Source organism: Pseudomyrmex gracilis, unplaced genomic scaffold (genome assembly GCF_002006095.1).
Source record: "Pseudomyrmex gracilis isolate BER0280 unplaced genomic scaffold, ASM200609v1 scaffold_33, whole genome shotgun sequence".
NCBI classification, from domain to species: Eukaryota; Metazoa; Arthropoda; class Insecta; order Hymenoptera; family Formicidae; genus Pseudomyrmex; species Pseudomyrmex gracilis.
In genome coordinates this window covers 735,477-748,465 of record NW_018020617.1, presented here as the reverse complement: position 1 = coordinate 748,465, position 12,989 = coordinate 735,477, and the positions used below count along the sequence as shown (strand labels likewise).

Here is a 12,989-nt window from a genome sequence, read left to right as displayed (position 1 = left end):
CTTTTATTTAGAGCAATAACTGTTCGTATTTTCCCATCCTTTAATTAATTGAGTTAGTCTTAGCCTCTCAGTGATTATCAAATGTGAGTGTATTTAATTATTTGTTTGCCTTTCTTTTCTAAAAATTGATATAAGCTGTCTAACCGCTGCCTTTTTGCACTTTTCTTGTTTTCCTTTTTTCTAGTTTCCCTCTGTTCCTTCTCTCACTGTATAAATTTTTACGTACGGTTGCGAACCTATATCGCACAATGGCTTGAAAACAATATTTTTAGCCACAACTTGATTTTTTAAATAAAATCGAGAGAGTCTACACATTTCAAAACTTTTTAATTAATTAAAGTTGAATATAAAAATTTAAATTTTGTAATAAAATCGAATTGACCGTAAAAAAGTTTAAGTTTTAAGAGTATATTATGTTTTAAGATATTAGATATACATAAAATGTAATTTGTAACTATATGTATATGTGTCATATATATAATTAAACAAAAGACAATATATATAAAATAGTAAAATATAGAACTATTTCTTTCTCGATTAAAGAATAATTTCTTGGATATCAAAATTAAGTTTTCTTGCGAGTTTGGAATTTCGATCATACTAGATATAATCTGGAAAAATGATTTTCAGACCATTGTGCGTTTGACGGGTTTGCAACCCGTCGTGAAATCAGGCCGTGACCGTCCCCACATTTATCCTCGCGCAATTTTTCTGTAAGAATCTCTACCCTTGAAGTAATTCTACTGGGGGTTCTTAGATGTTCTTTGGTCCAAGTTGTAAATATTGCGGATAATAATTGATCTAATAAGTATGCTACCCTGTAATCCCAGAAATATTTAGTGCCGCAATCTTCTTCGTTTCTTATATGATCTTCGCAGATGATTATAATTTAGAGATAATATACTTTATATTATATATATATAAGACGAGAAAGATATAAAAAAATGTTTGTCTTTTCACTTTATCAACGATAATTTAATTCGTCTTATTACGATTAGTTGCGATAATTAACATTTTTTTTTTTTTTTTTTTTTTTTTGACAGCCGGCTACATTTTGTTAATATATGATAATTTCACTTTACCGGCTGTCAACGTGTTAACACTGTGATATCTAAATTTATATAAAATTTAATATTAGTGAGAGTAAAATCTCACACTAATGTATGTTATTTATAAAAAAGTTCTTATTTGTTTTTATTGTAAAAACTTGGCACTGTATATCCTGGGTTTTGAGGTTTGTGCGAAATTCCTCTGGGATATCTTTTCTTCTTTCGAGTAAATAATCTACAAGCGTCGAGAAAGAAGCTCTTTGGTCCATCAAAGTTTCGAAATATGTTGCAGATAATTGACCTGAGTGCGCGAAGATTCACGGCACGGCCTACTATCCAGCCTTCTAACAATTGACGAAACAATTTTCTGTTTCTTATTCCCAACAAAAACTCCCTCGGGGTTCCTTTCACCCTTAATATATTTACTTCGCAATCTATATGCTGCCTCTGTCTCTAACTGATATTATAGAACTCTCTAAAAACTGTCTTCGCTTAAAAATACGCTCGAATCGCATCGCGATCTTATTGGGCCTCGTGAAACTTATTTTGACGACAATCCCCGAAAAAAACACATTTCAAAACATTTATAATTTCGAAGAAACATTGCGCAATTGGGAGAATCCGGAGCCAATAGTCTACTTTCGAAATAAACTGATTTTTTATATTTGAATAATGGATTGAACTGAAGTAAGTTATAAATTATGAAAAAACACTGCCGTAAGTAGATAAAACAAATTGAAAATGCCGATATTCTCTATTTTCTGATCGTGTGGCCTACCTATTGGTCGCGACAGCGACTCGATCTTTACGACTACAACTTTCGTTATCTTTACTAGATACACTTCTTGAATAACGAACGAACAACAGTGGTCAATTGCACGGGACGGGCCCGTCTAATCCCGTCACACGTTAAAGTAACAACGGTCTCTGTTACTTGTGATAACTAATAATAGTATAGTTTATATATATATACATATATATACATATACATACATATATATATATATATATATATATATATATATATAAAATTGTTATAGGTATGATTGTGTGTAGCCTCTAGTCGTCTAACGTCTATGCCCAACTAGTGAAAAATTTGTATATAAATCGTCTCGCTCCTCTCTCATAAAGGGAGGACCGCTCGACGGAGTGTAAGGTGCAAAATATAATAAGCTACGATCTCATCTATGTTTCTAGTGCTTTTCTCTCTTTCTCTCTCTTTCTTTCTCGCGACTAAGCCTCTACCGTCATTACCGTATTACCGCGCGGCCAGTTTCGACACATATAACCGTTATTCGTGGTTCTTTCTAAAAATGACAAAAATCTCATTGCTTCCTAAATTGGAACATCAATCCTTTGCACTCGTAATTTTTAAAATCTAGAATCAGTCAGCTTTGTAATTTTTTTTTTCACCTGCGACAGACGTGACAAAAGTTCACACAATGTTACATTGCGATGATTTTATCTTCTCTCTCAAGTCTTTCTCTGAGCTTTCTTTGCGGCTTGTGTCAAATGTATGATTTTTTGATAACAATTTCTGAACTATGCGTGTAAGACACAAAATTAGCACTAATCATAATCAGTGCATGTGTTATAGTAAAAAGCTTTAATCATAATCAGTCGTATTAAGTAAAAATCTTTGAAGTTCAGGTTAAATCGAATAACAACTGAGATTAGACGTACAAGCTCAAAGGATTAACGTTGTATCATGTTTACTTACACACGTATCGTTTCACTCTTATTACATTCTTATATCATTAGTTATTACTATTATTGCTTCTTCTAAGACTCTCGCTTTATTATCAAGATAATAGAATAACAAATAAAAAAAATTAAGAATGAATAAAATTATATATCTATTATAGAAAAATTGCGCGGATAATGCTAATTATTTATTTAAATTTAATGATTTAGTGAAATCCAGATATTACAAAGTTAATAGAGAAAAAAGCAAACAATAAACATTTAATGTGAAACAATGTGATTCAAAACTAGTATCGCATTCTAGTATTGCATTCACAAATAAAATTCAGCTAGAGTTAATTTTAAAGACAAAAAAACTTTTAGTTAAATAATCTCACAACTTTAACAATCCAATGCTTAAATTGATATGTAAAGTTAACACTACTAATATATAAATAAAAGTATATAATAAAGTTTTAGTAACAAATTTTAGTACTATTTTGTACAATTATGTGTATTATACATATATTAAAATTTAGAGAAACTTTTATATATTCGATACGATATAAGTGCTATATATGTATGTATATAATTTTTTCTTATGTCATTTTTTTATAGATTTTATACATTTCAAGGTTTGTTCTCACTTCAGAAGTTTGCTAATATCTGAAAAAAAACTCATTGTCAGATAAACAGACCGTACGGTAGCGGCATGGCGGCGGCGTTAAGTTACTACTAAAAGTGCCTTCAGTCTATCCAATGTCAGTACTATCTTGTATTTGGTGTCGTTAAAACCGTCCCTCTGCAGTCTTTTGCAAGATTGCCCTTCTGTTTTGCCCTCCCGTCTCCTTTTACTACCGCCTATTCAAAAATGCCACCGTAACATTTTTATTCGCGACCAAAAACGGCTCAACAACAACATGGCGAACGGTCATCGAGATATATATGTACATATATATTGCATTTACTCAGTCTACATAGTTTCCTTCTTATTTACACTGCGCCTGCACGTGCACAAGCGCGCGCGTGTTTTATCTTATTAATTCATTCTCTATTTTTTTACGAGTTCAATTAAAGTTCTCATACAATAGCTTAACAAACATAAATTGTAACAAATATATGTAATGTAATGTACATATATATGATAATTACATAATGATAATTATGTAATTATATAATTATTGTATACAAATAATTAATGTATTATATGTAAATAATGCATTTTCAAAATCATCAATTTCATCTATAAACTTAATTTCCTTATTGCTATATGTATTGATCGCGCAATTACTTTTGACAATTTTTATTCTTCAAGAGATATAAATGTTGAGGTATTCTGTATTATTAAGAATTAACTGCGTAAAAGTACTAGTGTTTTTTTTTTTTCACCAAGAACAAAGGTCCGAGATTGACAAACATGAACGAGTACGTCAAAGACCTTCTTCCGGGAAAGGGGATAAAACACGCGCGCGCACTTCTTAGAAATGTATCGCCAAGCTTCATCAACTGACGTGTTTGATTTTCTCTGCAATGTAATTGTAATCAGACAATATAGCAAATATAGTCTCTCTGCGTTGATTTGAATTTATATATCGCCTCCTTTTCCTCTTCCTCTTCTTCCCTACGCAATATAATCGTCTTTACAACTAATCACCCGTTATACGACGCTAAACTATGTTGCGGCGACGCAACGAGCGCATTAGTTAGATTTAAACTTTTAGTTTATATTAAAAAAAAAAAAAAAAAAAAACTTTAGACGAGTTAAACTGTTTCTACGACGCGGTACAAAAGCCTCTCCCTTGGCTTCCTGTGTACTTATATCTGCCTCGCTCTTTCTTTTTCGAGCAAGTGCTATAAAGCTCATTCATTTTGTAATATTAATGCCCGTTGCGCTTGTTACGCGCGCGCGATTCGTTTCAAGAATTTCCGGCACTACTGGAGGTATAGTTATGTTCCTCAAGAAGATAGGCATTGCGTGACACGAAATGCCGAAACGTGTGCGTTGTGGGTCTTCGAAGGCACGAAGATTGGATAAAGATAACTAGAATTAACACTAGGATTAAAAGTTTGCGTTCTTATTCTATAACTTACTAACGACAATTTTGCTATTTTTACTAACGTATTGTTAATAACATACGTTGCAAGTTACAGAATTAGATCGGCAGGATCAGAATGGAGATAAGATTTTGTAATAGGTATTATATGATATAAGTAAAGAATGTGCTATCTTGTAAAAATGATACTAAGAATGTCGTTCAAGAAGCATCAACTAACGATAGTTAACATCTCGTTAATTTAAGTTAATTTAAGAAGCTAACGATTGCTATTCAGTAGTGATTCAAGGTTATCTTAGTGCGTATTAGACTTGGTCAGACCCGCACCACATAATTTCGCAGATCACGCAACGTCGCAACGCTAATCTCAAACAACAAGTATAATAATGTACAACATCGATGGAACATACTTTCTGAAGTATATTCCATTCTGAGACAATTAAACCTCACTAATATTCAATTTATGCGCCAGAAACTCTGATGGAAAACGCCCGCACGAAAAACCAAGAATTGCGTATTCTGGCGATAGCTTAAATCTTTGCACACCCCATTATTATTCTTTGCGTGCCCACCCCCCTCTAGCCATTCTGACTTAACCATTCTGTAAGATCAACCAAATTTCGCCTAGCTAGTTTACGCATTCTACATACATCTCTCTCTTTTGTTTCTTTTTTTTTTTTTCACGAGTGAACAGATTTCATTCAAATTTCGTTTCTTCTCTCGCGTCTTTAACTTCTCTGCCTTCTCCCTCTTTCCGATTCTTGCTACCATAGTTATTTGCTAGTTATGAATAATATCGCTATGACATCATCAGACTCTTAAGATAATCTTGTTTAGTTATTATCAACTGATATCAAAGTTTGTTAATAACACAGAAAATCTTGGCATCATACAAATCTATCACTTATAATACCCCGATATAAGTAATAAATGTTTTAATGAATAATAATAAAATGTTTTCAAACTCGCGTTATCACACGAGTTTTCGCGTAAGGCCCAAGAAACGTGACCTAAGGGAAAAGGCAGAACAAGAGGACGCCTAATCGGCGGTAGTCTACCGTGGCTGGCCCATACTACTACTGCTGTTGCCGCTATTATTGCTGAGACTCGTGGGCGGTTTAGAGTTATGTATGATCTTAACATGAGCGATCATGTTATCTTTTCTGGTAAATTCTTTGCCGCAATATTGGCAGGGGTAGTACTTGACGTTAGGCTTATGCGAGGTGACGTAGTGCCGGCAAAAGTTGCTGATGTGTGTATATGTGCGATGACACACTGTGCACCGATACACATCGCCCTCTTTCACGCAGTAATCTCGCACCGAGCCTTCCGTGCGCTCATTCTCAGCCTTGAATGAGCCCTCAAAGTCGCTCTGACTGATTTCCGACTCGCTGGCCATCACGCTAAATATGGCACTTAAGCTGTCCTTCGACATTGTCTTCGTCTCCATCTCGGTATCCGAATGTTGCTGTTGCTGATCGTCACCCATAGACATTGTGACGGCGGATGACGCGGTCTTACCCTGTAGCGTCGACGTACTGTATTCCTTATGAAAACATCGGTCGAAGTTGATGCGGATATGAGGCGGTTCGCTACTATCGCCACCACCGCTCGACGTCTCTTCCAGTTCTGAAACGAAGAAACCTCGGTCCTTTAAATCGCTCTCTACGACCGGTAATTTTTTATTTTCGTGCAAGCATTTGTATTATGCGCGGTAGAATTTCGTTTATCAGAAGACACTAGACTCTCTCATACATTTCTTCCTAATACGATAAGTTTTCAAAAGCAATATATCACAGAGACAAATAACATTCCAGGTATTTTTTGCTATCATCTATTTTCAATTGTCACCGATACTTTAGATGTTTACTATTGTCAAATCGCAATCACAGACTTCGGATTGATTTCTTGATTTGTTATGTATGTACATACACGTCAATATTGCACACCTCTTATATTTGCAAAATTTTTGCATCTTACGATTGTATAAGACGGTGCTCACCGAGTCGTGATAAATGAGGACCAAATCTACATCGATATATCTCTCGTTCTAGCGTCGAACGAGAGAAGAGTGGGATTTAGTACGAATCGAAATGCGTTAGCTCTTGGACCACGGTCCTTCATTTGCCGTGACTTGGCGAGCACTGTGGTGTAAGAATATAATTGTCGCCTGAACTTCCACACTGCGCACGGATCGTCCATGGATTGATTTCTGATAAACGGATTTCTACCACACATTGGTGATTATGTATCTCTGTATATGATATACTGTATTGGCACAATGCATTTCTATATTTGTGGAGGGAAGCAAGAGGAAGGGTAGAGCCAGCAAAAAGAGTCAACCGTGTTTTGAATCGGCCGTCTGTCAACTTCTGTCCCCGTGTTAAAAGATATTTTACGCTGCGACACGCTCTCTCTCTCTATGTCGTCCCCGCTCCCACTTATGTTTGCCCTTCTGTTCTTTCCCAGACTCGTACACTTTCACACATTCTTTCTTCCCAGTCGAATAATTAACATCACTTTTTTTTTTTCGTCCTTCTTCGTATAAGTTCCAGCTCTTCTTTTCTCTCACACACACGCATTCTTCAAGTCTTCCACGCACGCACCACTTACACCACATACTCTCTCTCATTCACTGAATATTTCACACACGCTTGCATTCCCAGGCACACACGTGTGCATACATACAATGCTTCCGTTAAATCATAGATTCCGAAGAGGAAAACTAAAACCTCGTCGCCGTTGTTTAAACATCGAAAGGGTTGTTTTTTTTTCTTTTTTTTTTTTTTTTTAATGACGAACGATCAAAGTCGGCAAATCGATAAGCGAAACATGTGCTGTACTTGTTTCACCATGAACACGCGCGTTCAACTTTGATCGTTTTTCAACGTCTATCGACATTTTTACACGCATTCCGAACAAATGCCGAACTCGATGCGAGTGTTAAGCTAATTAATTTCACTGATGAAACATACAGAAGCAAGATTCGTTGAAATACAGTTTCTCTTCCACTTGGAATCTGTGATCAAACAAGAAGGACGATATTTCCCCAAACAACCCGTATATGCATCAGATAATCACGCATATAAATTATACCAGCACGACACACGTGTACACTTTGCTTACACTCCTTTCAGTCCAGTGCGTCCAGTCCAGTCTAACTTGTTATCCATTCTCTACGAGAAGACGATCCATCGAGATCGAGGACGCTCGAGAAAAAAAAGATATGTATTCTCTTCTTTTTTTCTGCGTGTTTTATTATATATTATATTTTATACAATTTGAGATACAAATGCATATGATTACTTCTATTTATGTGTGTTTATCCGCTTTTTCGACCTTCGACGTCATAACCTTTTACATTCGGCTTTCTCTTCGGCACTTTTCGAAATAATTCCGTTTTTTTTTTTTTTTCGTTTTATCTATTTATATACAATAATTTTGACTTTGTTTTTTTTTTGGTTTACTATTTTTTTTTTCTAGCGGCTGGCCTCCCTAATTCCCTCGCTTCCCCCGCGCAAAGCTTAAATCTTTCAGAGATCGAATGATGGTGATTCAGAAAATCTCAACTCACCTGCGCCAAAAGTGAATAAAGCGACCACGGTCACTACCGAAACGAGATCATCTTCGACGACATCTTCGAAGCACCCTCTCGCGCACGTATTCTCATAGTGCATATATTTACAGAGAAAAAAAACCGAAACGTCAACATTACTTCTTCTCTTTCTTCACTTGCCATTCCTCTTCATTTACACGTACATAGATTTTATTTTAATCTATCCTGTTTCTGTTATTGTTATCTCTCTATTTATCTTCTTTTATTGTCGTCATTATCATTTAGAGCAACGAGAACGCAAAGAGAAGGCGGGAGCGATAAACCTATCGACAATGTGTGTTGTCCGTTGTTTACTATTTCCTTATCATTATCATCGTTATAATCATAATCATTATTATTCATTTTCATTTTCATCATTATTATCATTATATAATCATCATCATCATACTCATAATAATAATAATCATCATCAACATCATCGTTGTCGTCGTCGTCGTCTTGATCATTATCATCAGCTTCGATGTGTCAATCTCTTCTCTCTATCCCTCTCTCTGTCTCTTTCTCTTTACTGTCTGTCTTTTCGCGATAAAAAAAAATAATAAGACTTCTGTTTTTTCTTCACAACAAGCGAGCGTAAAACAAAGTTAACCAGCGTTCAAGGTAAAAATCAGACAACAACAAAAAAAAGTAAGCACCGCTAAAAGCTGGCTCCACCCCCTCCTGTTACCACTGTGGCCAATGGCAGCGAAGCGTTTCTCAATTGTACGGAGAAGGAGCATGATGAACAAAAGATGGCACAGACGTAGAGGAAAAGTTAGTACTAGGGTTAAGGCCCAGGAGAGTGGATTAGAATTAGATTAAATTATTAGGTCGGAGCGATATCAAACAGAGAGAGCGTATGTGATGCGGCAAGAGTTGAAGAATATCAAGAAGAATAATGATGCTCCGGGAAAAAAGAAGAGAAAAGGAGAAAAACGGATAGGAACGAAGCGCTGCACATTGGCCGAACGTGAGAATTATATATAGTATATATATATGGGTTATTACGTATTGTATATATATATATGTATAATATATCTAGATGTCTTTTATATATATTTATCGTATACGCGCGAGGACAATTGGCGGCATTGGACTGCAATGTGTGGGTTTCAAAGATTTAATTAAGTTTTTTTTTTGGAGGTGTTTTGTACAGAAGGGAGTTCACGATTGTTTTTTTTTTTTTATTTTCGGAAATGGCGTAGGTATCCTGGTTTCTAAAACGCGAACTCTTGTTAACGGAACGGCTTCCTCTTTCTCTCTCACACACTCTCCTTTCTCTCCCTCTCTCCCTTCCTATGTGTGTGTATTTGTGTGTCTTTTCACTTATTCTTATTAAATCTTTTGATTTATGTTTCGATTCGATATTTTGATTTCTTTCTCCTTTCACTTTGAACGCCGCGCGCGCATCGATATATACGTGTTCGACGACGTGCGGCGACACGTTTAGACACGCCACTTGCTAACTTTTTGAGAAAGAAAATTGTTGTTTTTTACCTCATCAGAAAATTGCTTTTGTTTTTTTTTTTTTGATTGTTTTTCCCCCTTCTTTTTCGGAGACGCAAGCTTTTCCGGATGCTGAATTTGTTCTCGCGCCGGAACAGTGCTTTTTTTTTTTTTCATTCTTTATTCTTTCTTTTCATGTGCGTTTTGATTTGAAAAACATCAAAGCTCGCGAGAGAATTATCAAAGTAACGAATATATCTTTTTAGTCTGGGGGAATGACGTTCCACGATTCGAAACGGGATCACGATTATTGAGAATGTTCGCGCGCGATAAATTGCCACAAATTTGACACTTATGTTGTCGTGAATCCTGGCTAGCTCCATTAAAAAAAAAGGAGCTCGATTGCAGGTGACAACTGGCAGCCGCGACAAGGCAGCTTCAGAAAAAAAATTCTGAAAAGTCAAAAGCATTAGCACATAGAATAAAAGTGTCGTCAGCGATAAAAGATTAGATTGGCGCGAAACATCATCATTGCGAAATGCAACGCGAGTTCCTAAAGTACTGGATATAATCGAGAGATATATTGATAGATCGGCGGGTTTCTCTAATTCTCAGATTCTCAGACGTCGTCGATCGACCTCGACGAATCGTGCGAGAGAGCTATAAAAGTCATTCTCACGTAGAGAGTCCACAGCGTCGTCAATAATGCCAAACAAGGCATTTTGCTTGCTTGCTCCTCAGGGCGCGTTTACAGGGGAGGCGAATAAGCGTTTAGACGGCACAAAAGCAAATTCCTCCCTGTCCTTATAAAGTTTGCACGGAGAAGAATATCGGATGATTATTTATTTTTGTTCAATCTATATCTTGTACATTTAAAAAAATATATATAGTTTTATTATTTAATTAAAAAAAAAAAAAGCAGCATTCTCAAGTGTTAGACTTAGCATAAAAAATATATACTATGTTAAAAAATAATCTATCGTTCTTCTCCATGCCCACGTTATGGGACACAATTCACACCATGTTAAGAAGTCTAGTAGAGTATTAATTGTCATAGAGTATTAATTGTAAGATGCGCGATTTTATTTTGCGTATTATTAACACGAAATTTTTTTATCTGTGAAATTATGCTATCTTATTAAATATTGATTGATCCTTAGACGCTTATATTTCATCATAGTTCAACACTTTATGACACTTACCTTTATGACTCTTATTCAAGTTAATTATTAAACCGTTATTCGAATTTTACTAAAATAATCAGAATAATTTCTATGCACTAATGCATCTTCTCAAGAATCTCTCAAATGCAAAATTAACTCCGGCAGATTTATATAAACACGTATAAACTGTTTTAAAAGTTGAAAGAAATAAAGTTTTCTAAATGTGTTATAAAAATATTTATATACATTAATAAAATCTAAAGATATAAAAAATAAGTAACTTTTATAACAAACTTTATCTCTTATACAATAAAAACAAACCAGATCTGAAGGAGTTAATAATATTCCGTTACATACATATTACATATTTATTGTAAAACTTGTGTCATTAATTACTATAAAAATAGATGGCGAATAATTGCATAATCATTTAATAAGTTAATGTTTAAATCGTATAGATAGCATAGTGGTTAGTATCTCCACTTGTCACGTAGGAAACCAGTTCAATTCCTCACCGGGAAGCTTTTTCAGTTAAAGTTTTAAAATGCGCGTAGTTCTTAGTCTAAAGGATCTTATAACGTACAGATATCTGAGAAAATGCTCATATTTACGCAATTAAAAATTGGTTAAATTCGGCATTCACTATATTGGGGAAATGTAAACGTTGCAATGTTTTCGTATTAAAGTTAGGGAAGCTATAAGTCTTACCTTGCTTGAAACCTTCACTTCCTTGTCTACTGTGCGGCCGCGCAAATGTTTCATCCGGGCCTAGAATCAACATGGAAAAACGTCAAGTTTCAAATTTAGATTTAAATTCAATTACATATCATTCTATATTATTCGTTTCTTACCTTGCGAAGTGCTGGGCGTTGGTTCTGGTTCTCGCTTGACCCGTGTGACCGGCGGCTCTGCATCAGTGCCGTTTTCTGTAGGCTCGTCTCTTTTCGTTGACCCCGAGGAGGTCGTGCCACTGGTATTACCGGTGGTTGCCGTAGATGCGCCGCCAACATTGTTGGCAGATCCACTACTACCACTCCTGGCGTTACCGTTGCCAGTGACTTCACTCTGAAAGTCCAATCCCATTTTCATTTCCATCATCTCGGGTGAGCCCTGAACCAAGTCGGAACCTGAGCAGGACTGCATGTCTTGACCGACTTCGCCGATTGGTGTGTCTGATGAACCGCTCAACTTCCTAGGTCTGCCACGCTTTCGCTTAGGCGCTGTCAGCGCCGATCCAAGCAACGGATGATTGGACATGTGATGGAATCTCTTCTGCGAGTGATGATGATAAGAGCCGATCTGATTGATCCGGTGAAGGCTGGGTGGCGGCGGAGCTACCGCGTTCTGACTGCCGCTTAATAAGGAAGATGTAATGTTTGGTAGATCACATTTGTCCTCGTTCACCTCGGTCAGACCTTTTATCCTCAAAGACTCGGCAACTCGCAAAAAAGCAGTCAGTCGGTCCTGATCGACGCTCACTTCGCCACGATACATGAAGTCTAGGAGACTACGCATGTCCACATATGGAACATCTTTGAGAATGACTATCGGATGCTTGTCGGGGTGGCCAGCAAACAGAGCCTGCAAATGCAATTTACGTATCAATTTAATTCAAAATATTTATTTTTTCAACAAACTGCGAAAAGCAGATAAATTCTGCATTGAATATTTTGTACAAGGTTCTTATTGCTGAATATATATTTATTAATAATATTTATTAACAATATCGATTATGAGAAAGAGAGAGCGAGAAGAAGGGAGCAAAGAAAAGAAAGAGACATACACAGATAAATTGATACCTGAAAGTACGGACTACACGCCGACAGCACCATTTTATGCGCCCTGAGTAGTTGGCCCTCCACTGCCAGCGTGACGTCGACGAAGCATTCGTCGTGCAACAGCTGGTCAAAAACAGAGAGCAAATTGCTCTGGTGGTTGTTCCAGCGCAGACAGAATCTCTGCGACGACGCCATCGCTTCGCTTCTCAGATCCGGACAAC

The 12,989-nt window shown here is 36.3% G+C and overlaps 1 protein-coding gene across 6 annotated transcripts in view; it reads right to left on the bottom strand.

The window, feature by feature from the left end:
* The window catches only part of LOC109852675 (protein tramtrack, alpha isoform-like), a 45,469-nt gene that overhangs the window by 19,589 nt on the left and 12,891 nt on the right, over window positions 1-12,989 (bottom strand). For 5 of the 6 annotated variants that reach the window (XM_020424050.1, XM_020424052.1, XM_020424048.1 and 2 more), the window contains exons 2-4: window positions 12,790-12,989; window positions 11,842-12,571; window positions 11,699-11,758 (exon numbers count right to left, since the gene is read on the bottom strand). The exon at window positions 12,790-12,989 is cut by the window's right edge and continues 269 nt beyond it. In XM_020424050.1, coding sequence (XP_020279639.1) covers window positions 11,699-11,758; window positions 11,842-12,571; window positions 12,790-12,989 — 990 coding nt within the window. Of the gene's footprint in view, window positions 1-3,307; window positions 6,416-11,698; window positions 11,759-11,841; window positions 12,572-12,789 lie in introns of those variants that run through there. The other variant, XM_020424053.1, reaches the window with a different exon arrangement.